At 49.3% G+C, this 26,097-nt stretch overlaps 2 protein-coding genes and 1 non-coding gene across 4 annotated transcripts in view; 2 read left to right on the plus strand and 1 right to left on the minus strand.

The window, feature by feature from the left end:
- Positions 1-12,569: 12,569 nt before the first annotated feature.
- FAM151A (family with sequence similarity 151 member A) lies at positions 12,570-25,361 on the plus strand. Its single transcript, XM_029227000.1, has 8 exons — positions 12,570-12,684; positions 14,174-14,320; positions 19,511-19,663; positions 20,653-20,812; positions 22,258-22,482; positions 23,221-23,360; positions 24,119-24,262; positions 24,623-25,361. Exons 1-8 carry the CDS (start codon positions 12,570-12,572, stop codon positions 25,294-25,296), a joined length of 1,758 nt encoding a protein of 585 aa, XP_029082833.1. The 3' UTR covers positions 25,297-25,361.
- On the plus strand, positions 19,362-19,433 carry TRNAE-CUC. The gene has a single exon. It is a non-coding gene; the product is annotated as a tRNA-Glu (tRNA).
- Positions 24,261-26,097, minus strand: part of ACOT11 (acyl-CoA thioesterase 11) — a 52,870-nt gene continuing 51,033 nt past the window's right edge. For both annotated transcript variants that reach the window (XM_029229637.1, XM_029229636.1), the window contains exon 16: positions 24,261-25,591. In XM_029229637.1, coding sequence (XP_029085470.1) covers positions 25,436-25,591 — 156 coding nt within the window. In that variant the 3' untranslated portion in view covers positions 24,261-25,435. The remainder of the gene's footprint in view (positions 25,592-26,097) is intronic.

Below are 26,097 nucleotides of genomic sequence, written 5' to 3' on the forward strand. Positions count from 1 at the left end.
TCCTAGATCAGTCAGGGTCCAACCAGGAAAGCAAGAAACCATACTGAGTATTTAAAACAGAGGGAATTTATTCCAGGGACATGGCTCCACAGTGAAAGCTGAGAAGCCAAATGGGCAGTAGGAAGGGACACAGGACCCCAGGTTCCTGGGTCACCTGGCCGAAGTGGGTGCCATAGGGAGACAGAGCAATTCATTGCTGGACACGTTCTCTGAAGCAGAGGGAGAGAGATGACAAAATACACTGCCTCTCCCCTTCCACCCGCCATGCTCCTGCCAGTGCCTCCCATTGGCTGAAGCAGCTGGAAGGCAGTGAGAAGGGAGGCAGGGGTTAACGCAGTGCAGGGCAAGGGAAGAGCCAGGAGTGGATCTGAGATTAACACAGCCCCCTACCTATACTTCCTGCCCCAGCTTGGTCACAATTTGCATGCCCCACCACTTACGGGACACTTGTAACTCAGCATGTCTCAGCTGAATCTCCTTCCCACAAAACATGTTCCTCCACCCAGCGTCCTTCTATCAGTCGTCCCTGATTCTCCCAGAGGCAGGCTGAAAGCTTTCAGCAAGGCCTCTGACTCCTCCCTCCTTCTCCCCCCTCCTCCATGTGGTGTCAGTTTCCAGGTGCAAAAGGTTCTTTGAAGAAAATGCCCATACCCTCCCCCCTTTCCATTCTTACCACCCCCATTTAATTCAGATCTCCTCTTCTCTTGCTTGGCTTCTAACAAGAGCCTCTTCATTGGGTTCCCCGCTTCCATTAACATTTCCCTGAATCATCCTACACCACTGGTGAATCAAACATGACTCTTTCCGCCCTGCAGCCTTATGCCCTACCACTGCTCACTCAGACCTCATGACCAGTCAGTCTTTTTTCCTGTTCCCCTAGGGCGTCCTGTGCTCTCTCACTCTGAGCCTTGGGTCGTCCTGCCCGTTATCTGGAATGGCACTTTCTCTTTGCATCTCCTCCAGTGGAAACCCCACCCAGCCCTGCAGCTCCACATTGATGTAAATCTTTTGGAATGAAATTTTCTTTTTTATTTTTGGCCGCACCATTCGGTGTGTGGGATCTTAGTTCCCTGACCAGGGATCGAACCTGCGCCCCATGCAGTGGAAGAGTGGAGTCTTGACCACTGGACCACCAGGGAAGTCCCTGGAATGAAATTTTAACAGCAGATTCCAAAAGCCTTCAAAATGTGCTTACTCTCTGACCAAGCAATTCCACTTCTGAGGATCTGGCCTAAGAACATAATCAGGAATGTGGCCAGAGATCCTCACTGGAGCATTTGCCTGTTAGTAAAAGATTGTAAACAATCCAGGTATCCAACATGGAAGGCAATAGCTCCATAAACTATGGAAACAACCACTGAATGAGATTTTATGCATCTATTAAAAATGAAAGTTACAGGGACTTTCCTGGCAGTCCAGCAGTTAAGACTCTGCACTTCCAGTGCATGGGTTGCTGGTTCGACCCCTGGTCGGGGAAATAAGACCCCGCATGCCGCATAGCCCAGCCTAAATAAATAAAATAAAATTTAAAAATAAAATAAAATAAAAATGGAGAAGGCTGACTGACACTCAGGTTCAGCTCCTGAGCCCAAAATACAACACTGGGCTGCATATTAGACGACACTAGTAATTAAAAAAAAAAAAAAAGTCTGGCCAAAGACCAAAGGGGGGACAAAATGAAATGAAAATTACAATCGTATAGGGAAAGGCTCATATTATATATGTGAAAAAAAGCAGAATACAAACTCATATTTTTTAAATTGTATATACACGTGCAACAGCACATCATCTTTATCAAGCATTTGGTTTGTACTGGGTACTGTCCCGAGTAATTTACATGGATTTACTCATTTAAGCTTCACAACAGTCCTACAAGCTAATAAATGGAGAAACTGAGGCACAGAAAGCCCTAGATCACACGGCTCGTGGGTGTCAGGGCTGGAAGGGAGTGCAGGCAGCCCAGGGCCTGTGCACTTAGCCATGCTGCCCCCCACAAGGAGTGGAACCCCAAAGACTGAAAGGGCAGTAACAGCCAAACCTTGCCATAGTAGGTAGAATAATGGCCTCCCAAAGACAGTCACATCCTAAGCTCCGGACCTGTGACCGTGTTAGTTTATATGCAAAAGGAATTACGATTGCAGATGGAATTAACGTTAATAACTAGCCGACCTTAAAATGGGGAGATTATTCTGGATTATCTGGGTAGGTCCAATGTAATCACAGCGTTCCTTATAAGTGGAAGAGGGAGGCAGAAGAAAGTGAGACCGAGAGATGATAATATGCCCAACCTTGCTGGCTATGGAGATGGAGGAATGAGGCCAGGAGCCACGGGATGCAGGCCAACTCTAGAAGCTGGAAAAGGCCGGGAAACAGATTCTCCCCTAGAGCCTCCAGCCTCCAGCCATACCAACATGTTGATTTTGGCCCAGAGAAACGTATCTCAGACTTCTGACCTCCAGAACTGTAAGATTAAAGATGTGTTGTTTAAGCCACTAAACTTGCGGTAATTTGTTACAGCAGCAACAGAAAACACGCCCACCAAAAAAGCAAAACAAAGCAAAAGTTCCAGTAATAAATGTGCATTGAAAAAGATTGGACAGGTCTTCAATAGAATAAAAACAATCAGTTAAATCTGGTTGGTGAATCTCTTTATTTTTAAAGAATGATAATTTCTTTTTCCATATTTCCAAATTTTCCAATATCTTTTTTGTCCCATTTTTATAAGGGGAAAACTCTCCCTAAGCAATCATACCCATCCTTCAAGGTCCAGGTCAAATGCCGCCTCCCCCAGGAAGCCTCCCAGACACTTTACCCGTGGTTAGGGGTGGCATCTCTTCTCCCATGGCCTTAACACTACATCTGGATTCTAAATGCCTCAGGTGGGATTCTCCCCCGAGCTCAGGGGCCCTGGATAGTGCTAGGGGGGCCCTGGATTCAGGAACAATCAATCATTTTTCCTGACTGAGGTACTCAAGGCTGTATTTACCGACACTCTGATGGGATTCTGGGCGGGCAGGGTGGGGTTGTGTGGGGTGACACGGCCTCACAGAAGCTCTTAGGGCGCAGTGGGCAGAACTTCCTGCAGCACCAGCTCTAAAGATTCTAAAGACCGCTGCTCCATATCTGAAATGTGGGTGCTTCCTAATAACCTCTATTTTTTCTCCCTATCATATAGGTGGAGGATATAAGCAGATAGGTGAGGGCAGCCCCAGAGAAACAGAACCAGGCATGGCTTTCTTTTTCTTTTTCTTTTTTTGCTGTACGCGGGCCTCTCACGGTTGTGCCCTCTCCCACTGCGGAGCAGAGGCTCCGGACGCGCAGGCTCAGCGGCCATGGCTCACGGGCCCAGCCGCTCCGCGGCATGTGGGATCTTCCCGGACCGGGGCACGAACCCGCGTCCCCTGCATCGGCAGGCGGACTCTCAGCCACTGCGCCACCAGGGAAGCCCAGGCACGGCTTTCTTGACATAAGAGAAGCCATCTTGGCCTAAGCCATTTTGTGATCTAAGCCTGGCCACAATGCTTGCCCTTGAACAGGTCTCAGTAATCAACAATCTTAAGGGAAGTAAGGGAATGCAGGAACAAAGGAAAAACAGTCAGGAAACAGGCTGGGTCGCTTTGCTGCGTACCTGAAACTATCACAGCGTTGTTAATCGGCTATACTCCAATGTAAAATAAAAAGTTAAAAAAAAAAAAGAAACAGTAGTTCAGATAAAACAGAGTCCTAGTTCCTCCTCAAGGGATACAGTAACAATCTTTGAGTTCTGCAGGAACTAAGGCCCCCACCCAGGTGGAGGATGGGATGATGTTGACCTTTCCTGACCTTCATGACTTCAAACAGTTTAAGCTTGGACTCTGTTGACCTTTGCCCCAGTTCAATGCTGAATTCTCCTCTGCTCAAGCCCCTCATGAATATGCATGTACCCTTAGCCTAACACTCCTTTGGGAAAGCAAGTGTTCTCCTTGCTGCAAGTAATAAATCCTTCCTTCTCCAGATGTTTGGCTTGGTTGTGTCTTTTGACTTGACACCGACAAGAGGTGAACCCAGTTTTCAGGTAAGGGCAGGGGGATTGAAGTAATCAGGTAACAGAGGCTGGGCCTCTGTGGGCCTGTGGTTGTTCTGAGGAGAATGGCATGGGAAGTCTTGTGGCTCCATGCAGGGAATGGAGGGATGGGGAGGTATAGGGGGTGCTAAAACTGGATGTCCCCGGTGCTAGGGACAGTCAGGCCTTCTTCAGCCACATCTCAATACCAACTTCAGAATCATTCTCCAAAATCAAAGCTGAGCGTATCTCTCTCATGCTTGTCCCACAGGTGCCCTCCAGGTGCCAAGCTCTTTATCAGTGACCCAGCCCTGCTCGCCTCCCCAGCCTCCCCTCCCGAGCACCCCTGTCTCCCACCTGGCGGGATCCAGTCCCACTGCACTACTGCCCTCCCAAGCAAGTCCCTCTCCCACTTGACTTGCTCGCTCCGCACACGCTACCCCCTTGTCTAGAACATCCTTCCCTAGCCCAAGTCCCGCATGGCTCTCCAAGTTCTCCACGCCTCCCCTGAAAACCACCTGGCCCACCCAGGAGGTCGGGGCTCCTCTGCTGTGCTCCCAATCCCCTTGTGTCTCCTGATCCATCATGCCCCGCCTTGGAGGCCCTGCTATTAATAGCACATCTTTATAGGCTGTGAGCTGCGCTCCTGCAGCGCCAGCTGTAGAACAGCGGCTCCACCTCTCAGATGCTGGAGCCCCTGACAACCCCCGGGTTCTCCTTTCTTACTATATGTCATGGGGGGCCAGGGGGGTCCCCAGAGCTAGCACAGTGCCGGGCACAGAGTGGGGCATCCTTTATCTGTCTTATAAGAAGTGTCATGGGCAGTAGAGTCCTTTGCAGCCTGGAGTCCATCCCAGAGCTCTTCCTCCTGCCAAAAGCCAGAGCTGGATAAAGTTCCTCTTCTTCCAAGGCAGCCTGCAGAGGCCTCAGAGCCGAGAGAGGCAGCAAAGCTCAGTGCCTCCTAACTCACCAGCATCCTTCCCAGGGGCAGGCAACACACAGCCTGCTGGGCGGAAAGACCCAGGCTCATATCCCCCAGCTCTTCTGCTGACCCACTCCCGCTCCCTTATCTGAGAAGTGGGGGTGATGCTTCCCCCATAAGAGTGTCACAAAGACTAAATAAGCACACAATTCTAAAACGAGGGCTGTTTGTATGTGGAGAGCCCTGGTCAATTGTAAGAGCTAAGTTCTGGATTTTTCTTTCAAAAAAGAGATTTGTCCAGCATTGGCATTAGATACTGTAATCAAAAAGAGTGACGATCCCGTTGTAAATGGAGTCCGTGGACACTGCCCTCTCCAATATCACCGTTACTCTTCTTATTGTTGAATCTGGCAGCACCTTGCTGTCCTTATGGACCTCCATCTCCAGGCACAGATGACCACCCCTTTCTTCTCAAAGTGACCTTTCCATTGGCTCCCGGGACCCCTCCCCAACCTCTCGCTGGTTCTGTCCCACTATGCTTGACTGATTTCTCTTCCGCCATCATCCCTAAAGTCAGTGGTCTCCAAAGGTCTACCTCCACCCCGTTCTCTCTTTGCCTTGGGCAGGAAATGGTGCTCACACCTTCATGTTTGGTCCAGAGCCCCAGACCTCTCTATATCTAGTTCCTTCCTGGACAGCTCTTCAGGGATGACACAGAGCCCCCAGGACTCCAGGAGGCCTGAACCAAACTCCCTCCTGACCTGCTGCTTGCTTCCCAGATTCCCTCCATCTGCCCACCTGGGCATCCTTCCAGTCACTCCTACACACATACACTCGAGTCAGTCACCAGGGACCCTGCTGGATTTCTCTGTGCACCTCTCTAAGCCCAAGTCCCTGTGCACATTACAGGTGATTCTTGGACTCATTTAAACTCCAGGGTCCCTGAAATAGGGACAGTCTCTAACTGCCTTCCCACACTGGGGCCCACAGGACACCCTCTGTGCCAGGTGGTGACTCAGTCCCTTCCCTGTGGACTCAGGAGTGGCCTGCAGCAACCCAGGCCAGCATGCCAGGCCTATCCCTTTCTTTTCATTTTATTTTCCTACCAACTTCCCCTGCCTTTTTTCTTTTTTCTTTTTTTTTGAATTTTATTTAATTTATTTTTTTTATACAGCAGGTTCTTATTAGTTGTCTATTTTATACATATTAGTGTATACATGTCAATACCAATCTCCCAATTCATCACACCACCCCCCTTACCACCACTTTCCCCCTTGGTGTCCATACGTTTGTTCTCTACATCTGTGTCTCAACTTCTGCCCTGCAAACCAGTTCATCTGTACCATTTTTCTAGGTTCCACATACATGCGTTAATATACAATATTTGTTTTTCTCTTTCTGACTTACTTCACTCTGTATGACAGACTCTAGCTCCATCCACATCTCTACAAATGACCCAATTTCGTTCCTTTTTATGGCTGAGTAATATCCCATTGTATATATGTACCACATCTTCTTTATCCATTCGTCTGTCAATGCACATTCAAGTTGCTTCCATGACATGGCTATTGTAAACAGTGCTGCAGTGAACATTGGGATGCATGTGTCTTTTTGAATTATGGTTTTCTCAGGGTATATGCCCAGAAGTGGGGTTGCTGTGTCATATGGTAATTCTATTTTTAGCTTTTTAAGGAACCTCCATACTGTTCTCCATAGTGGCTGTATCAATTTGCATTCCCACCACCAGGGCAAGAGGGTACCTTTTTCTCCACACCCTCTCCAGCATTTGTTGTTTGTAGATTTTCTGATGATGGCCATTCTAACCGGTGTGAGGTGATACCTCACTGTAGTTTTGATTTGCATTTCTCTAATGATTAGTGATGTTGAGCAGCTTTTCATGTGCTTCTTGGCCATGTGTATGTCTTCTTTGCAGAAATGTCTATTTAGGTCTTCTGCCCATTTTTGGCTTGGGTTGTTTGTTTTTTTCATATTGAGCTGCATGAGCTGTTTATATATTTTGGAGATTAATCCTTTGTCCGTTGATTCGTTTTCAAATATTTTCTCCTATTCTGAGGGCTGTCTTTTCGTCTTCTTTGTAGCTTCCTTTGCTGTGCAAAAGCTTTGAAGTTTCATTAGGTCCCATTTGTTTATTTTTGTTTCTATTTCCATTACTCTAGGAGGTGGATCAAAAAAGATCTTGCTGTGATTTATGTCAGAGTGTTCTTGCTATATTTTCCTTTAACAGTTTTATAGTGTCTGGTCTTACATTTAGGTCTCAAATCCATTTTGAGTTTATTTTTGTGTATGGTGTTAGGGAGTGTTCTAATTTCATTCTTTTACATGTAGCTGTCCAGTTTTCCCAGCACCATTTATTGAAAAGACTGTCTTTTCTCCATTGTATATCCTTGCCTCCTTTGTCATAGATTAGTTGACCATAGGTGCATGGGTTTATCTCTGGGATTTCTATCCTGTTCCATTGATCTGTATTTCTGTTTTTGTGCCAGTACCATATTATCTTGATTACTGTAGCTTTGTAGTATAGTCTGAAGTCAGGGAGCCTGATTCCTCCAGCTCTGTTTTTTTCCCTCAAGACTGCTTTGGCTATTCGGGGTCTTTTGTGTCTCCATACAAATTTTAAGACTTTTTGTTCTAGTTCTGTAAAAAATGCCATTGGTAATTTGATAGGGAGTGCATTGATTCTGTAGATTGCTTTGGGTAGTATAGTCATTTTCACAATGTTGACTCTTCCAATCCAAGAACACGGTATATCTCTCCATCTGTTTGGATCATCTTTAATTTCTTTCATCAGTGTCTTATACTTTTCTGCATACAGGTCTCTTGTCTCCCTAGGTAGGTTTATTCCTAGGTATTTTATTCTTTTTGTTGCAATGGTAAATGGGAGTGTTTCCTTAATTTCTCTTTCAGATTTTTCATCATTAGTGTATTGAAATGCAAGAGATCTCTGTGCATTAATTTTGTATCCTGCAACTTTGCCAAATTCATTGATTAGCTGTAGTAGTTTACTGGTGACATCTTTAGGATTCTCTATGAATAGTATCATGTCATCTACAAACAGTGACAGTTTTACTTCTTCTTTTCCAATTTGTATTCCTTTTATTTCTTTTTCTTCTCTGATTGCCGTGGCTAAGACTTCCAACACTATGTTGAATAATAGTGGTGAGAGTGGACATCCTTGTCTTGTTCCTGATCTTAGAGGAAATGCTTTCTGTTTTTCAACATTGAGAATGATGTTTGCTGTGGGTTTGTCGTATATGGCCTTTATTATGTTGAGGTAGGTCCCCTCTATGCCCATTTTCTGGAGAGGTTTTACCATAAACAGGTGTTGAATTTTGTCAAAAGCTTTTTCTGCATCTGAGATGATCATATGGTTTTTATTCTTCAATTTGTTAATATGGTGTATCACATTGATTGATTTGTGTATATTGAAGAATCCTTGCATCCCATGGATAAATCCCACTTGATCATGGTGTATGATCCTTTTAATGTGTTGCTGGATTCTGTTTGCTAGTATTTTGTTGAGGATTTTTGCATCTATGTTCATCAGTGATATTGCTCTGTAATTTTCTTTTTTGTAGTATCTTTGTCTGGTTTTGGAATCAGGGTAATGGTGGCCTCAAAGAATGAGTTTCAGAGTGTTCCTTCCTCTGCAATTTTTTGGAAGAGTTTGAGAAGGACAGGTGATAGCTCTTCTCTAAATGTTTGATAGAATTCACCTGTGAAGCCATCTGGTCCTGGACTTTTGTTTGTTGAAAGATTTTTAATCACAGTTTCAATTTCATTACTTGTGAGTGGTCTGTCCATATTTTCTATTTCTTCCTGGTTCAGTCTTGGAAGGTTATACCTTTCTAAGAATTTGTCCATTTCTTCCAGGTTGTCTATTTTATTGGCATAGAGTTGCTTGTAGTAATCTCTTAGGATGCTTTGTAGTTCTGTGGTGTCTGTCATAACTTCTCCTTTTACATTTCTAATTTTATTGATTTGAGTCCTCTCCCTCTTTTTCTTGATGAGTCTGGATAATGGTTTATCAACTTTGTTTATCTTCTCAAAGCACCAGCTTTTAGTTTTATTGATCTTTGCTATTGTTTTCTTTGTTTCTATTTCATTTATTTCTGCTCTGATCTTTATGATTTCTTTCCTTCTACTAACTTTGGGTTTTGTTTGTTCTTCTTTCTCTAGTTCCTTTAGGTGTGAAGTTAGATTGTTTATTTGAGATTTTTCTTGTTTCTTGAGGTAGGCTTGTATTGCTATAAACTACCCTCTTAGAACTGCTTTTGCTGCATCCCATAGGTTTTGGATTGTTGTGTTTTCGTTGTAATTTGTCTCTAGGTATTTTTTGATTTCCTCTTTGTTTTCTTCAGTGATCTCTTGGTTATTTAGTAACATACTGTTTAGCCTCCATGTGTTTGTGATTTTACGTTTTTTTCCCTGTAATTGATTTCTAATCTCATACCATTGTGGTCAGAAAAGATGCTTGATATGATTTCAATTTTCTTAAATTTACTGAGGCTTGATTTTGTGACCCAAGATGTGATCTATCCCAGAGAATGTTCCATGTGCACTTGAGAAGAAAGTGTAATCTGCTGGTTTTGGATGGCAAGTCCTATAAATATCAATTAAATCTATCGGGTCTATTGTGTCATTTAAAGCTTGTGTTTCCTTAGTAATTTTCTGTTTGGATGATCTGTCCATTGGTGTAAGTGAGGTGTTAAAATTCCCCCACTATTACTGTGTTGCTGTCGATTTCCTCTTTTATAGCTGTTAGCAGTTGCCTTATGTATTGAGGTGCTCCTATGTTGGGTGCATATATATTTGTAATTGTTATATCTTCTTCTTGGATTGATCCCTTGATCACTACATAGTATCCTTCCTTGTCTCTTGTAACATTCTTTATTTTAAAGTCTATTTTATCTGATATGAGTATTGCTACTCCAGCTTTCTTTTGATTTCCATTTGCATGGAATATCTTTTTCTGTCCCATCACTTTCAGTCTGTATGTGTCCCTAGGTCTGAAGTGGGTCTCTTGTAGACAGCATATAGACGGATCTTGTTTTTATATCCATTCAGCGAGCCTGGGTCTTTTGGTTGAAGCATTTAATCCATTCACATTTAAGGTAAATATCTACATGTATGTTCCTATTACCATTTTCTTAATTGTTATGGCTTTGTTTTTGCAGGTCCTTTTCTTCTCTTGTGTTTCCCACTTAAAGAAGTTCCTTTAGCATTTGTTGTAGAGCAGGTTTGGTGGTGTTGAATTCCCTTAGCTTTTGCTTCTCTGTAAAGCTTTTGATTTCTCCATCTTATCTGAATGAGATCCTTGCCAGGTAGAGTAATCTTGGTTGTAGTTTCTTCCCCTTCATCACTTTAAATATATCACGCCACTCCCTTCTGGCTTGTAGAGTTTCTGCTGAGAAATCAGCTGTTAACCTTATGGGAGTTCCCTTGTATGTTATTTGTCATTTTTCCCTTGCTGCTTTTAATAATTTTTCTTTGTCTTTAATTTTTGTCAATTTGATTACTATGTGTCTCAGTTTGTTTCTCCTTGGGTTTATCCTGCCTGGGACTCTGCACTTCCTGGACTTGGGTGGCTATTTCCTTTCCCATGTTAGGGAAGTTTTCAACTATAATCTCTTCAAATATTTTCTCAGGTCCTTTCTCTCTCTCTTCTCCTTCTGGGACCTCTATAATGCGAATGTTGGTGCATTTAATGTTGTCCCAGAGGTCTCTTAGGATGTCTTCATTTTTTTTCATTCTTTTTTCTTTATTTTGTTCCATGGCGGTGAATTCCACCATTCTGTCTTCCAGGTCACTTATCCGTTCTACTGCCTCAGTTATTCTGCTATTGATTCCTTCCAGTGTATTTTTCATTTCAGTTATTGTATTGTTCACCACTGTTTGTTTGTTCTTTAATTCTTCTAGGTGTTTATTCTTTAATTCTTCTAGGTCTTTGTTAAACATTTCTTGCATCTTCTCAATCTATGCCTCCATTCTTTTTCCAAGGTCCTGGATCATCTTCACTAACATTATTCTGAATTCTCTTTCTGGAAGGTTGCCTATCTACACTTCATTTAGTTGTTTTTCTGGGGCTTTATCTTGTTCTTTCATCTGGTACAAAGTCCTCTGCCTTTTCATTTTGTCTATCTTTCTGTGCATGTGGTTTTTGTTCCATAGGCTGCAGGATTGTAGTTCTTGCTTCTGCTTTCTGCCCTCTGGTGGATGAGGCTACCTAAGAGGCTTGTGCAAATTTCCTAATGGGAGGGGCTGGTCGTGGGTAGAGCTGGGTGTTGCTCTGGTGGGCAGAGCTCAGTAAAACTTTAATCCACTTTTCTGCTGATGGGTGGGGCTAGGTTCCCTCCCTGTTGGTTGTTTGGCCTGAGGCAACCCAACACTGGAGCCTACCTGGCTCTTTGGTGGGGCTAATGGTGGACTCCAGGAGGGCTCACACCAAGGAGTACTTTCCAGAACTTCTGCTGCCAGTGTCCTTGTCCCCACTGTGAGCCACAGCCACACCTGCCTCAGCAGGAGACCCTCCAACAGTAGCAGGTAGGTCTGGTTCAGTCTCCTATGGAGTCACTGCTCCTTCCCCTGGGTCCCAGTGTGCACACTACTTTGTGTGTGCCCTCCAAGAGTGGAGTCTCTGTTTCCCCCCGTCCTGTTGATTTGCAATCAAATCCTGCTAGCCTTCATAGTCTGATTCTCTAGGAATTCCTCCTCCCGTTGCTGGACCCCCAGGTTGGGAAGCCTGATGTAGGGCTCAGAACCTTCACTCCAGTGGGTGGACTTCTGTGGTATCAGTGTTCTCCAGTTTGTGAGGCACCCACCCAGCAGTTATGGGATTTGATTTTATTGTGATTGCGCCCCTCCTACCATCTCATTGTGGCTTCTCCTTTGTCTTTGGATGTGAGCTATCTGTTTTGGTGAGTTCCAGTTTCTTCCTATTGATGATAGTTCAGCAGTTAGTTGTGATTCCGGTGCTCTCATAAGAGGGAGTGAGCGCTTGTCCTTCTACTCTGCCACCTTCCCCCCTGCCCTCCAGGCCTACCACTCTCAATCTCAGGTAGATAATCTATCTGGGATAGAAGGAAAATTCATATTCCTCAGGCAGATCTAATCTGTCCTTGTCTCCCACCCTTTCCTGACCTTTGTGACTCCCTGGGGCAGGGCAGAAAGAAGGAAGAACCATCTAGGTGTCTCCTTTTATGCAGGGGCAGAAAACCTCCAGGTCTTCAGGAAAGCAAAGTCAAGCTGGATCTAGATCCCTGGTCCCCCAACTCCCAGGCAGGGGCAGACAGGCAGCAGGTGGGGCTCAGTCTAACATCTTCTGCTGACTCTTAATGTGCTCAAAGGTCATTTTGAAGGTGGCAGGATTTTCTGCTTGACCCGTTAAGATCCTGGGAGAGAGAGAGGAGGAGGAGGAGGGCGGGAAGGTAGGAGGGACTTCGGGAACTGTCTTCTGGGACATTTTCCTGGCCGGCCAGGGGACAACTAGGTGCTGCTAAGGCTCCTGCCTCCCATCCGATCCTAGCTCTGAGAGCCTCAGGAGACTGCACCGCGAGGAGTGTGGGGCATTTCCCAGAGAGGGTCATCATGGCCTACAAGAAGGGGTGCTCGAAGTGGGCCCTTGTCAGCAGTGCCAGTGTGGCTCTGGTGTTCACCATCGGGATGATCCTGTGCTTCTCGCTGCAGCAGGGCATCCTGCCAGGTAGGAGCTTCCCAGTCATGCCATCTGGTCGGCTTCCCCCATCCCTCACTCCTTGCCCCCAGAAGGTTCTGTCCCCATTGACAGCCCTGATGGCCTCCTCTCCCCTCCCTACGAAGACTCTCCTCCATCCACAGCTCTACCTGCCCCTCCCATCACCAACCCCACCAAGACTTGATTCCCAACAGACAGTCCCATTAACATTCCCTTCCTTCTTTACCAGGCTTCAGTTACCTGAGGACCAATGAACCTTGGTCTTCAGCCCAGACCTCCTTCTGTGCCCCCAGATGAACATTCCTTCTTGGAGGGTCATGCAGGCATCTCATATTCAGCTGACTGAGCTAAACTTTCCCTCTCCCTTCTGCGCCGTCTCCTGGTGAAGGGTCCTCCATCCACATGGGGACCTGGGAGCAGCCTCCTCTCTTCCTCCTGCCTCATGCCTGTATCTTCAGTCCTGTGCCTCGAGGCTCTTCCTTCCCATCCTCTACCCTCCATCCCTGCCCACCATGACCTCTCAAGCCTCTGTCTCCTGCTGGACCCCTGCAGCAGCCCTCCCCCTCCCACACAGTCTCCGCTGCCAGCCTGCTCACACCAGCCCATGCTCGGTCTGCCACCAAGGAGATCTTTCCTTTTCTTTTTTTAATATTTATTTATTTATTTATTTTTGGCTGTGTTGGGTCTTCATTGCTACGCATGGGCTGTCTCTAGTTGTGGCGAACAGGGGTTACTCTTCATTGCAGTGTATGGGCTTTTCATTGCAGTGTATGGGCTTCTCATTGCAGTGGCTTCTCTTGCTGCGGAGCACAGGCTCTAGGCACACAGGCTTCAGTAGTTGCAGCACGTGGGCTCAGCAGTTGCGGCACGTGGCTCAGCAGTTGTGGCACGCGGGCTTTGTTGCTCCGTGGCATGTTGGATCTTCCTGGACCAGGGCTCGAACCCGTGTCCCCTGCGTTGGCAGGCAGATTCTTAACCACTGTGTAAGGAGATCTTTCTAAACATAAACCTAGTTTGCTGTCTCCAGCACACACCCAACTCCTTTGCTGGCGCCCAGAGCCATTTACAACTGGATCACAGCCCTCTTCCAATCTTGCCCTATTCCATTTCTCTGCATTCTGTACCAGGCCAATGGCCATTCCTTTAGGCAACCATATATTTCCTACAGTCAAACCTTTGCTTATACTGTTCTCTCTGTCTGAAATAACCTAGTCCCCTATTTTGGTCAAAGTTACACACCCATCCTTCTAGGTCTCCCTTAAATGTTCCCTTATCAGTGAACTTCCCAACATCTGCAGGCTGGTTCAGAGCATCATTGTGCCCAGGACCCCATGTATTTCTCCCTCTCCCAGCTCTGATGAATCTGGGGTCCACTGTCTCTGCTAGATGGTGTGCTAGATACTCCCTGGGGCCCAAGAAGGGTTAGTAGGATGTACGGATGAGAGTCTTGGTCTGAGGCAAGAGCTGATGTTGACAGTTCCCTTCGCCTTGATTGCAGGCTGTGAGCAGGATGCGGTCTGCCGCTCCGACGCGGACATGCTGGACTACCTGCTGAGCCTGGGTCAGATCAGCCAACACGATGGCCTTCTGGTCACCTGGTACCATGCTGCCAACAGCCAGAAGGAGATGAGGGCTGCCCTCAGCAGTAAGTCCAGTTGCCAGAACTGGGGCAGGCCGGGGCAGAGGTGGAGGCAATGGAGGGAGAGCAGAGGTGGGGCTAAGACAGCACTACCTATGAGGTGGCATTAGGATGGGTATCGCCACATTCTTGCCATCCTCCACTTGAGAAAGTGGGGGCTCAGGGGTTAAGTGACTGGCTCAGGTTGTGCAGAGATGTCTGGTTCCAAGGTCACATCCTGCCCTTCCTCCCAGGCCTTGTCAGGAGACAGCTTCCCTGCTAAGGAGGCCTTTGTCCTCAAAGTCTAAAGAGCCAGAAGATGTTTGAGTGCCAGCGCTACCAAAAACGAGCTGTGGAAGCCTGAGCAAGTTGTGTAACTCCTGAGCCTCTGATTCAGAATGATTACGGCAGCCAGTGGGCAACCACTCCCTGTGGGGACACACACTCACATTCCACGTGGGTCTCCTGGGACTACCAGCAGCCTGTTTTGTGGGTGCCATTCGACAGGAGAAAAATGGAGGCTCAGAAAAGTTAGGTAACTTACCTAACTTCACTAAGGTCACACTGTTTGAAAGTGGCTAAGCCAGCATTGGAGCACCCAGTGGTCAGCTCCCACGCTCTAAACCACTGCATTACACCTGGCCCTGTTCAAAAGGGAAGATCTCACTCTTCCAGGGCTATGGGGAAGCTCGTTAGATCATGTTCATGTATGTGCTTGTAAACTCTAAGGCAGTGACTATTCCAGATGAAAGGAAGGGTCCCCAGATTCGAGTGTGCTTCAGAAAACACATTGCTAGCCCCACCCCTGGAGTTTCAGATTCAGTGGTTCCGGGGTGGGGCCTGAAAAGTTGCATTTCTGATAAGTTCCCAGGTGACATTGATGTTGCTGGCCCCAGGATCACACTTTGAGAACCACTGCTCAACCAAAATCCCTCAAGTTTAGGAAAGTGAGATCCAGAGGGTCTTGTCCAAGGTCACACAGTAGGTCTGAAGCAGAGGAAGACCTAGGCGCCAGGCCTCTGGCTCTTACTCCAGCAGAGTCACCAGCAGAGAGCCTGGGAATGAGCATCTGGGAAAGGTTTGCTGAATGAATGAATGAGTCCTTAGGGAGACTTCCTGGAGGAGGCAGGCTTGGTGGTCAGCAGAGGAGAGGCCACCACAGGCTGGGTGGAGCCAGTTTGCTGCTGCTTCAGGATCGGGAGGCTAATGGCCAGACTTGGGTGATAAGAGGCCAGAGAACTCCCCGGCAAGAGGGAGGGCTCTTATCTGGCAGATAAGGCCTGAGGGAAAGCAAAGAGGATCTGCCAGCCCCAGGCTCATCCCAGGTCAGCCCTGGGGCAGCAGGTAAGGGATCAGGCCCCACCAAGTTGGGACCTTGGCCAAGAAGAAAGCTAAGGGCCCCAACCAGGCAGTGCCCAACAGCATGGAGCGTGCAGAGGCACCCCTTAGCATAGCTGCAGGGGTGTGGAGGACCCCAGGCCCAGTCTTCTCCCTGAGGGTCCTGCTAGGTCCCTGGGGTAGGTCTCTGGGAGGAGGGTGGCTCCACAACTGAGGTGGGGACCCTCGGGGGGAGCCAATGGTAGGCCAGGGTTAGGCCGGTGAAGTCACCTTGAACGTGACTGGACACCCATGTGGAGGGGAGGGGCCACAGCAAAGGCCTAGGAGGCAGACAGACTGGGTTCAAATTCTACCTTTTATCATTTACCAGAGGAGTGATTTGGGGCAGGTGACTTCACCCATCCCATCTGCAGCTCAGTTTTTCCCTCTGCAAAATGTGGGCTGGTAGGGTGACCATATCATTTATCATCCAAACCAGGGCACTTTTGATAGTGAAAGAGGTCATTATTAATAATTATGCTGAAACAACAGGAATACACCAGACTATCCCTGGCAAATGGGGACATGTGCTCACCCTAGTTAAGTGAGCTACTCCACGTAAATGATAATTAATACTTAGTGAATGCCTAACAAAGGATATTTTATTATTTACTTCTAGTAAACGAGGGGACAGGGAGCACAGAGAGGTCCAGCAACCTGCCCAAGATCACACAGCTTGCAGGGGTTAGAGCTGGGACTAGAAGCTAGCAGCCTTGGGTTCAGGATCTGTACACTCAGCCACAGCGCTCTCCTGCCCGACGTGATGCATAGAGCTCCTGGCATGTGGGGGAGGGGAAGGAGGGTCTGGTAACTTCCTGTGGGCTCCCTCTGGAGAGCATCACTCCTTCCCACCTGACTGCGCCCCTGAGGACAAGGACTCTTACTGTGGCTGCAGAAACCTCATCCTTTCCTCATCTCCTGTTCCTTCACACCCCCAACCAAGCGAGTTGGCCCCCCAGATTCAGCATCTGGAAGGCACACAACAGGTGTAAATGACAAGGGAGAAGACTTCGGGAGGAAGCTGGATCCAGGTGGCGATCGCAAGGAGGCAGGTTAGGTCCATCAGTCTTTAGTCCACTTCACTGAGCGTTTGCTGGGCGCCTACTCTGCACCCAGCTCAGGAGGAGGTTTAGAAATGAGTGAGATGTGGCACTGTATTCAAGGGGCTCACAGTGTCTCAAGGAAGGCAGCTGGTGAAAGTCAAGCAAGGCAGCAGCATCGGAGGTTCACCGGGCCTCAGAGACCTGGGTTCCAGCCCTAGCTCCCGCCCAGCGTGCCCCCACCCTCCCCAGACCGGAACTGGCTCCCGTTAGATGGGGAAGAAGACCCCTCAGTATCCATTCTCTTTTTTTTAAGCAGTTTTCTTTTTCTTTTTTTTTTTTGCGGTACGCGGGCCTCTCACTGTTGTGGCCTCTCCCGTTGCGGAGCACAGGCTCCGGACGCGCAGGCTCAGCGGCCATGGCTCACGGGCCCAGCCACTCTGCAGCATGTGGGATCTTCCCGGACCGGGGCACGAACCCGTGTCCCCTGCATCGGCAGGCGGACTCTCAACCACTGCACCACCAGGGAAGGCCAGTATTCTTTCTCTTGAACTACCCTCTTATCTGCCCAGCTGCCCCCTCGGGCCTGGCTTCTCTGGGCCTTGATGGGCCCCAAACTCTTTGGACCCCTCTCTTTGCATTCCCAGGTAACCGAAAGTTAAGAAAAGAAAGTGCTTTGTGTTCAAGCCATAAAAATAAAGGCTACCTTCATATAGCCCTTCACAGTTTACAACATGCCTTTATGTCCATGTCCTGTAGTCACGGTCCAGGGAGGCTCATCCCCATCTTGCCAGTGAGGACTCCAGGAAGTCCAGAGCTCTGGGCAGGAGGTATAATATGAGGATGAAGTGGGACAATGCAAAGTGCCTGGCTCAGTGCTGGGGACAGCCTGGCACTCAGCTTCCTCCCCCTCCTGGAAATCCAGACACCTAGATTTTAAAGAAATCTGCAAAAATTCTCTGCGACTTTGGGCAAGCGCTATCACCTTTCTGAACCTGCGCTGGTTGACCTTAACTTTTCTATCACCCATTCATTCAGTCTTTTATCATCCAACAAACATTTTTGAAGCTCCTTTTTTAGGCCTATTATTGTCTTGGCACTGGAAATCCAAGTGATGGGCAACACAGACCCGGACCCTGCTCCCTGACACTTACACTCAGGAAAGCTTGTGCTAAATGAGTGATTACATGGGGGCTGAGCACTCAGAGGAGAAGCTGGCAACCTAACTTAGACTGGATGTGTGGTTTAGGGATGGCCTCCTTGATATTTTAAGCCAACACCCACGGATGAGCTGGAGGTGGCCTAGTAAAGCTGCGGAGGGAAGTGTTGCCAAGACAACAGCCATGTGTAAGAGCCCAGAGAAGGGAAGACAAGATATTTGAGCATCGATACTCAAAGTGTGGGCCACGGACCAGCAGCATGGGCATCACGGGGGAGATTGTTAGACATCTTGGGCCCCACCCCAGACCTACTGAGCAGAACTTGCATTTTAACAGTTCCTGGGCGATTCGTGTGCACATTAATGTTGGAGAAACAGGAGTGGCTGGAAGCTAGAGATTGAGGGAGAGAGGGACTCGAGATGAGATGGGAAAGGCCTGGTCATGCAGGACCTCACAGACTATGGTAAGGCATTTAGCTTGGACTCTTAGGACAACGGGCAGGGACGTTTTGATTTTTTAACAGGAGTGACACGATCAGGTACGTGTTTGGAATACTCACTCTAGTGGCCGTGTGCAGAATGGACTTGGAGGGGAGCAGAGCTCAAGTCACGAGGCTGCGAGTGTCAAACACAAGAGGCCCTCTGATGCCAACTGTCTGTAATGGGGCAGGAGCTGAGAGCGACCCGCCTGCCCTCCACTCCATTCCTTAGACAGAGACCCTGGCCGGCTATTCTGGCCTGCTTCTCACTGAAAGGCCTCAGCTCCCTCCTGGACTGAACTCTCGGAGCAGGCGTCACACAGCCACCTGATGGAGTTAACTGTGTGCATTTAAAAGATAAAAATAACGATGCTCAGTGCTGTAAGTGTGCTGGAGATGGGCCAGCTTACGTATTTCTGGCAGGAACATGAGTCAGAAGAATTTTTCTAGACAGTAATTTGTTAGTATGGGCCTTAAAAACACCCTGCATGGCCCTGACTCAAATTCCTTGTCAGGATAAAAAATAATCAGAAAATCAGAATAAAACATGCATCATTATTTGTTAGTAGCAAAAATTTAGAAACTACTAGGATGTCTCAGGAATGGGAGAGTGGCTAACTAAAGCAGGGTGAGTGCCCTCAATCGGGTTTTTTGCAGCTTTTTTTTTTTAATGAAACATAGAAAAGATTGTAAAAAATGTGTCACTATTGAAAGAAAAAGATCAAAATTATAAATGCAGAGTATTCCCAACTGTGTAAAAACTATAAATAGATAAAAGTGGAAGAAAATACATCAAAAAATGAACTATGATGGAAATGCTTTCCTCAAGTCAGGATAAAAAATAATCAGAAAATCAGAATAAAATATGCATCATTATTTGTTAGTAGCAAAAATTTAGAAATGTGGGCAAATATTTCTTTCTGCTTTTCTGTATTTTCCAAATGTTCTATAATAAATGTGTAATACTTTGATGATGAGAAAAATTGCTTTAAAAAAGGAAATGATCTGGGAATTCCCTGGTGGTCCAGTGGTTAGGACACGGCCCTCTCACTGCCGGGGCCCAGGTTCTATCCCTGGTCGGGGAACTAGGATCCCACAAGTTGTGCAGCAAAAAAAAAAAAAAAAAGGAACCAATCAAGATGGAGTTTGTCCTCTTGCACAGGTGACGCTGTGGCCCTGGAGGCAGACATCACGGTAGAAGGGCTCGGCACAGTCAATGAGACAGGGGTCCCCATCATGGCGCACCCCCCAGCCATCTACAGTGACAACACCCTACAGCAGTGGCTGGAGGCCGTGCTGGCTTCTTCCCAGAAGGGTAAGGACCTCTCTCAACCCCTCCCCAGCTGCCCAGCCCTCTGGTCCTCAGGCTGCATGTGCAGAGGTCCTTCCACTAGGAAGCTAGTCCAGTGCTCGTCAGGAGTTGCTCGTTGCCTTGGCTTTCCAGCCCACCGCTCTAGAGGCCTGGGCTCGGGGAAGATCAGTGAGACGAGGGATAAAAAAGTGCAGGGTAAGCTGCAAAGGGCCAAACATGTTTGGGCCCTGAATCCATGGAACTGGATATAACATGCTCAAAAGCCAAATTCCACCTTCCCCTCCCATGTCTCTTTGCCAGTTATAGTCAGAATCCAGGCATCACCCTAATGTCTCTCCCTCATCCTCCACATCCGCTCAGCTGCTGCACCTGCCAATTCTAACCCTGAAGCCTACCCCCTGATCCAGTCCCAGTCACATCATCTTTCTCCTGGACCTCCTTCCTCACTGGCTTCCTGCTTCCAAACTCAGCCCCTACCTGAGTGAGCTTTCCAAAATGCCAGTTGTCACGTCACTCCCCTGCTTTAACCCTCCATGGCTCCCCATTGTCCTCAGGACAAAGTGTGATCTCCTTGGCCTGTCTTGCAACATCCTGCTCTAACTTCTCAGCCTCATCTCCTGCTGTTCAGGCTCAGGTGGCTTAGGACCCTCTGAGCCTGCCTGTCCAAGAATCACAGTCCCTTTTCATCCGACGCTTGACAACCCCTGAACCTGCCCCAAGTCCCAAGCCCTTACCCGTCATCTGCTTCCTTCCCTTGGTGATGGGGGACGGGAGCTCATTCCTACAGAGGCAAGTCCTTTCTCTCCAGGTTAGCTCTGCCTGTTTGAAAACCCTTCTTCACACCCAGCGAGAATCTGGTCCCTGTCTTCCCTCCCTGCCCCCAACACACATACCATACCTGCTCTCTCTGTCCCAGGAAGTCATGTCTTCTGTTTCCTTCTTCCTTGAGCATGAGGGACCAGTTCCCCAAGCCCTTGGCCCTCTCCCCACAGGCATCAAACTAGACTTCAAGAGCATCAAGGCCGTGGGCCCCTCCCTGGACCTCCTGCGGCGGCTGACTGAGGAGGGGAGAGTTCGGAGGCCTGTGTGGATCAATGCCGACATCCTGAGGGGCCCCAACATGGCCATCCCGATAGAAGTCAATGCTACACAGTGAGTGTTCGCCTCTCTGCCCCAGCTGTGTCCAATCCTCTTCCGTCAACATCTGGCACAGTAGGTGCTCAGGGGACCCTTGCTGAGTTTGCTTCCAGCCACACCATGTAGTCTGACTTCTGAGCCTTCACACGTGCTATTCCCTCTGCCTCGAATGCCTTTCCCCCATTTCCTGATGAACCTTTGCCCAGTCATTACCTGTCCCAGAAACTTCCCTGACATCCAAGGCCGCTGAGGGCCTTCACTCACACTTTCTCCTAACAGTCCTGATTTCGTTGGACTATCACCGTTGGATTACAGGTTTGTCACCCTTACTACAGTGATTATTCCTGGAGGGCAAACAGGGCCTGGTCCAGTGACAAGGGCAACACTTGGCCTGCTAGAAAAGTCTAAAGCACTGACTCCTTCCTTAGCCCCCCATGAAATCCCAGCACTGCCACCAACCGCCCTCATGTAACACCAGCTTCATGGTGTGCTCCAGTTTACAAAGGGCCACTTAAAAGGAGAGCATACATCTGAGTTAATCTTCACATAGCAATGCCAGGTTAGGAGCATTTTTTCTCACCATTTTGCAGATGAGAAAGCTGACAATAATTGAGGCACAATCTGTTGAATGTTTATTATGTGTCACAGGCACTGTTTTAAGTACTCTAGTTGTAGAATACCACTTAACTCTTACTTGAGAATGAGGTAGGTAATATTATTTTCATTTTATTAATACAGGAAATATCTCACTGAAGTTAAATGACTTGCCTAAATCTAGTAATTGGCAGAGGAAAGATTCAAAACCAGGCCTATCTGACTCTAACCTCCATGCTCTTTACCGTCCATCCATCCATCCATCCATCCATCTTTCCAGGCAGTCAGCCAACAATCCATCCGTCCAATATTTATCACGATTCTCAAACTGAGGTGCATTTGGAAAGCAGCAGTTTGAAAATGTAGTCAGTGGCCCAAGATAAATAATGGTTCACCTTCTTGGAGTGAAGAAAATTACTCAATAATTTGGGGAGAGGGAGAGGGTAACATTATTTGCCTATTAAAATTTGCATCAAGGCAAAATCTGAATGAAATTTTTAAATAAAATATGAAAGTTCAGAGACTCTCACAGCTGGGAGAACCCACATCCCACACCTGGGGCTTTAGATCCCCCCGTCCATGTGGGTATGTTTACGAAGGCCTGTCCTGCCTGAAAGGATGCCATCTTTGAGAATCAAAGGGGCTGGGTGAGCTGCCCAAGGTCACAGAATCAGGACCCAAACCCAGACCTCCCCAACACCAAAGTCCATGCCCTACTCTGGGACTTTGAGCAAGCCATTTCTGTTCTTTAGGACTGTGCCCTTATATCATAGATGCAAGAGATCCTGTCTCTTCTTAGCACTGTGATGGGAACCTGGGAGATGAGGAAGGGGCTCTAAAAGACCAGCATCTCTGATTCTCTGCAGGTTCCTGGCCTTGGTCCAGGAGAAGTATTCTAAGGCAACCCTGTCTCCAGGCTGGACCACCCTCTACCTGCCCCTGTTCCCAAACGGGACATATACCCGAGCCATGGTAGAGAAGATGCAGGGGCTGGTGGAAGGACTGCCGCAGAAGGTCACCTTCCCTGTGCGGGCTGTCATGGTACGGGCTGCCTGGCCCCACTTCAGCTGGCTGCTGGGCCAATCTGAGAGGTGAGGACTCCCAGGCCCCTGCCACAGCTCCCACTCCCTCCAAACCCGCTCCCAGGCACTGATGCCCCCAGAAGATCCCAGAGGCTCATGGCTAGAAGGATCTTATTGATCACCTGGTCCAACCTCTGCTGGTGCTCACAATGTCCCTGCTTTCTCCTTGTATGCCTCCGGTAATGGGGAGCTCACTAGCATCTGAGGCAGCCCGTCCATTGACAGACAACTCTCTGCCCGTTGGAAAGTGTCTACACTGAGACACAATTTGCCTCCCACAGCTTCCTCCCATGGAAGCCAGCTGTTCCCTGGGGCTACACAGATTGCACCTACAGCCTCTGCCCCAAGATAGCTCTGTAGGGATTGAGGAAGCCCCATCCCCACCCCTGCACTCTGTCCCCAGCTGCCCCACCTTCCTCAGCCTCTCCCCACTGGAGGCCGCCCCCTTCCCCTCTTCATACCTGACCTCTAGCCCCACCCCCTGCGCCTGTCTCTTCTGTCCTTGTCTCCTTCCTAAGACAGGACCCAGAAATAGACACTCCAAGTGAGGAGGCAGGGCAGTCCATCTCCCCTCCTTCTCAGCCTCTACTCTCAGTCATCGTTCCCGAGGCCTCTGTGGCTTCTTCTGCCCCCAGGAAGCAGGGTAGTGTTCCCCCCCTGCCCAGCTCGGGTCCAGCTCTGAGCACAGGAGTGGGGCTGAGGGCTGCTGGGCCCAGGCAGGCACTGAGCTGGCTCTCTGGACCCCAGGTACAGCCTGACGCTGTGGCAGGCCACCTCAGACCCCGTGTCAGTGGACGATCTCCTCTACGTCCGGGACAACACCGCCACCCACCAAGTCTACTATGACCTCTTCGAGCCTCTCCTGTCGCAGTTCAAGCAGCTCGCCAGTAGGGAGGGGTCTGGGCAGCGTGGGGAAGGGCGGTGGGGCCGGATTCTGCACAGGGCAGCACTTGGTAGACACGGCAGCAGAGTTAGGTGGGATGGGGCCCTGGAAGGGGAAAATCCTAGGAGGGATGGGGGAAGGGATCGTTTTAAGTGTCAGTTGTATGCCAGACCCCAGCACAGTATGCTAAGCTTTATAGATCTGTGAAGCAGGGATTCCATTTTACAGATAGGGAAACTGAGATTCAGAGCAGTTAGGTAATTTATACAAAGTCATTCAGCTTGAACGTGGCACAGCTCCTACTGGAACCAGCAAATTCCAAACCCCATGTGCTTCCCCTTGTAATACAGTTCCTCTAAGGTTTCCTCTAGCGTTTCAGAGAACGGCCCCTCCACTGTACCTGCTAATCAGTGATGCAGACGCTACCTTGTCCAAACATCCACTCCGCTGACTCCAAACCTAGGACAGCTGGCAGTTAGGCCATCTCAAAGGGGACCCATCAGACCCAACACTCCTGCCTTGGGAGCCATCTTGGTGAGGGGGAGGAATACCAGCTTTGGGGCCAGACGGACCTCGCTCCATCAGGTTCCAATCCCAGCAACCCTGCCTACTGGCTGTAGGACTTTGGGCAAATCACCTGTAATCTAGAAAACAGGGAATTACAGCTCCCAGGAAGCTTGCTGTGAGGCTTAGAGAGGATGCGCGGTGCACAGAAGGGCTCTGTGACCAGCGGCCTCTTCATCCTGGCAATTTGCCCCACAGTGAACGCCTCACGGAAGCAAAGCTACTACACAGGAGGCAGCCTGATCCCCTTTCTCCAACTCCCTGGGGATGAGGGGCTGAGCGTGGAGTGGCTGGTTCCTGACATCCAGGGCAACAGGAGCACAGCGACAATGCGACTCCCAGGTAAGGTCCACCTGCAGCCCCTGTGCTCCTAGCTCAACCACAAGTTTCCTACACTTGGGGAAGCTGCCTCAGATCTCCGTTACCATAGCAACACGGCTGCAAGGTAGGGAGTACAGCGCTGTCAAAAGTGCGGGGCTCCGGGCCTTCAGCACCTGTGAGCCCTCAGTCACATCACGCTGCAAGAGAGGCGGGCATGGGACCCAGGGCTGAGCCACAGGCAAGGGCCCAGAGCCGAGCTAGCAACTCACTGTATCATTCTGACGAGCCCCGGGCACATTCATAAAGCAGCCCTTCCACCTGGAACCCAGATCTGATCGACAGATCCCATTGCCCCGCTGCTGCCTCCATTGCCTCTTCCAGACAGAGAAGGCATGATCCTGCTGGAAGCTGGCCTCCTGGAGCCTGCAGCTGGGGACCCCGTGCCCATCATACGTGCCCCAGATGGCCGTGTCCTGACACTGGAGTTCTGCCTGCTGCAGCTGGCCACGCGCGCCAGACGCTGGGGCATCCATGTGCACATAGCAGAGCCCACGGCCCTCCGGCCATCCCTGGCCACACTGGCCACCCTCTCCACCCTTGGCCACCTGCCTAGGCCTGTGTGGGTCGGGGCCACAATCTCCCACGGGAGTTTTGTGGTCCCTGGCTACGTGACTGGCAGGGAGCTGCTTACAGCTGTGGCCGAGGTTTTCCCCCATGTGACGGTGGCACCAGGCTGGCCCGAGGAAGTGCTGAGCAGTGGCTACAGGGAACAGCTGCTCACAGATATGCTGGAGCTGTGCCAGGGCCTCTGGCAACCCGTGTCCTTCCAGCTTCAGGCTGGGCCGCTGGGCCAGAGCACGGCTGGAGTCGTGGCCAGGCTGTTGGCAGCCTCCCCCCGGGCCACTGTCACAGTGGAACACAGTCCTGGCTGGGGCAGCTATGCATCTGTGCGGGCAGTGCTGCTGGCAGCCAGGGCCGTGGAGAGGACCCGAGTCTACTACAGGCTACCCCAGAGTTCCTACCAAGACTTGCTGGCGGATGTTGGCAGAAAGTGACCACCCAGGGGTGCTGGGCTGGTGGAGCCACGGGGGTGGCAGGAAGGAATAAATGTCTCTGCCTCCCTCGGTGCCCTGCGTGTGTGTCCTCAGGGCCACATGGAGCGGGAGCTGGGCGTGAGGTGGCCACTGAAGATGCCTAGAGGGTCTGGAGGCTGGGGGCCAGATCGTGCCGGTTGTCCAAGAGGAACTGCTCACAAGCCTTGAAGGTGGTGTAGAACTCAGACGAGAGGCCAGTCACATTGGTGGTCACGTACTTGAGAAAGCCTGGGGTGGCCTGGTTATAGTAGGACACCTGCAGGATGGGAAGCCACACTCAGGGAGGCTGGGCAGTGGGAGGGGTGGGAGCTGAGCGGACATGAGGCGGGCGGGAGGCAGCCTTGTCGCCTGCTAGGAAGGCAGCAAATACCAGTCAGCACTTGAGGCCTTAGAAGACTGCGTGACTGGCGGGTGTGACCTCCTCCACCCCTCACCCCCACCCCGGGTGCTGACAACCCTGGCTTCCCTCTGTCACCACACACTACTGTCATCACGTGTCTCCCCTGTCAGCTGGGGGGCCCTGGAGGACCGGGGCTGGGTCTCCAGAGCCCAGCACGGAATCCCTTTTAAATGAAGGTGCTCTAGGGCCATCCGCAAGTTAGAATAAGCCCAAGGATTGCCCTGAGGAGCTTGTCAGTTTAGATGTGTTAAGTTAGCTAGCACTGTCCAAGTCCCTACCTGGGGGGGAGTCTCAGAGCCACTGTGAGCTGAGGAAGGGGCAGTGGGCATCCCCAGCCCAGCCACTCTCAGCCTTCTCCCCTA

The sequence above is a fragment of the Monodon monoceros genome, unplaced genomic scaffold (genome assembly GCF_005190385.1).
Source record: "Monodon monoceros isolate NGI ecotype Baffin Bay Population unplaced genomic scaffold, NGI_Narwhal_1 Super_Scaffold_18, whole genome shotgun sequence".
NCBI classification, from domain to species: Eukaryota; Metazoa; Chordata; class Mammalia; order Artiodactyla; family Monodontidae; genus Monodon; species Monodon monoceros.

Excerpts from the sequence above, each read along its gene's own strand:
- FAM151A (XM_029227000.1), top strand. The coding sequence starts at position 12,570 with ATGGCCTACAAGAAGGGGTGCTCGAAGTGGGCCCTTGTCAGCAGTGCC. Across the intron at positions 19,664-20,652 it reads GCTGGCTTCTTCCCAGAAGG|GCATCAAACTAGACTTCAAG; the intron begins GTAAGGACCTCT and ends CTCTCCCCACAG. Across the intron at positions 20,813-22,257 it reads ATAGAAGTCAATGCTACACA|GTTCCTGGCCTTGGTCCAGG; the intron begins GTGAGTGTTCGC and ends GATTCTCTGCAG.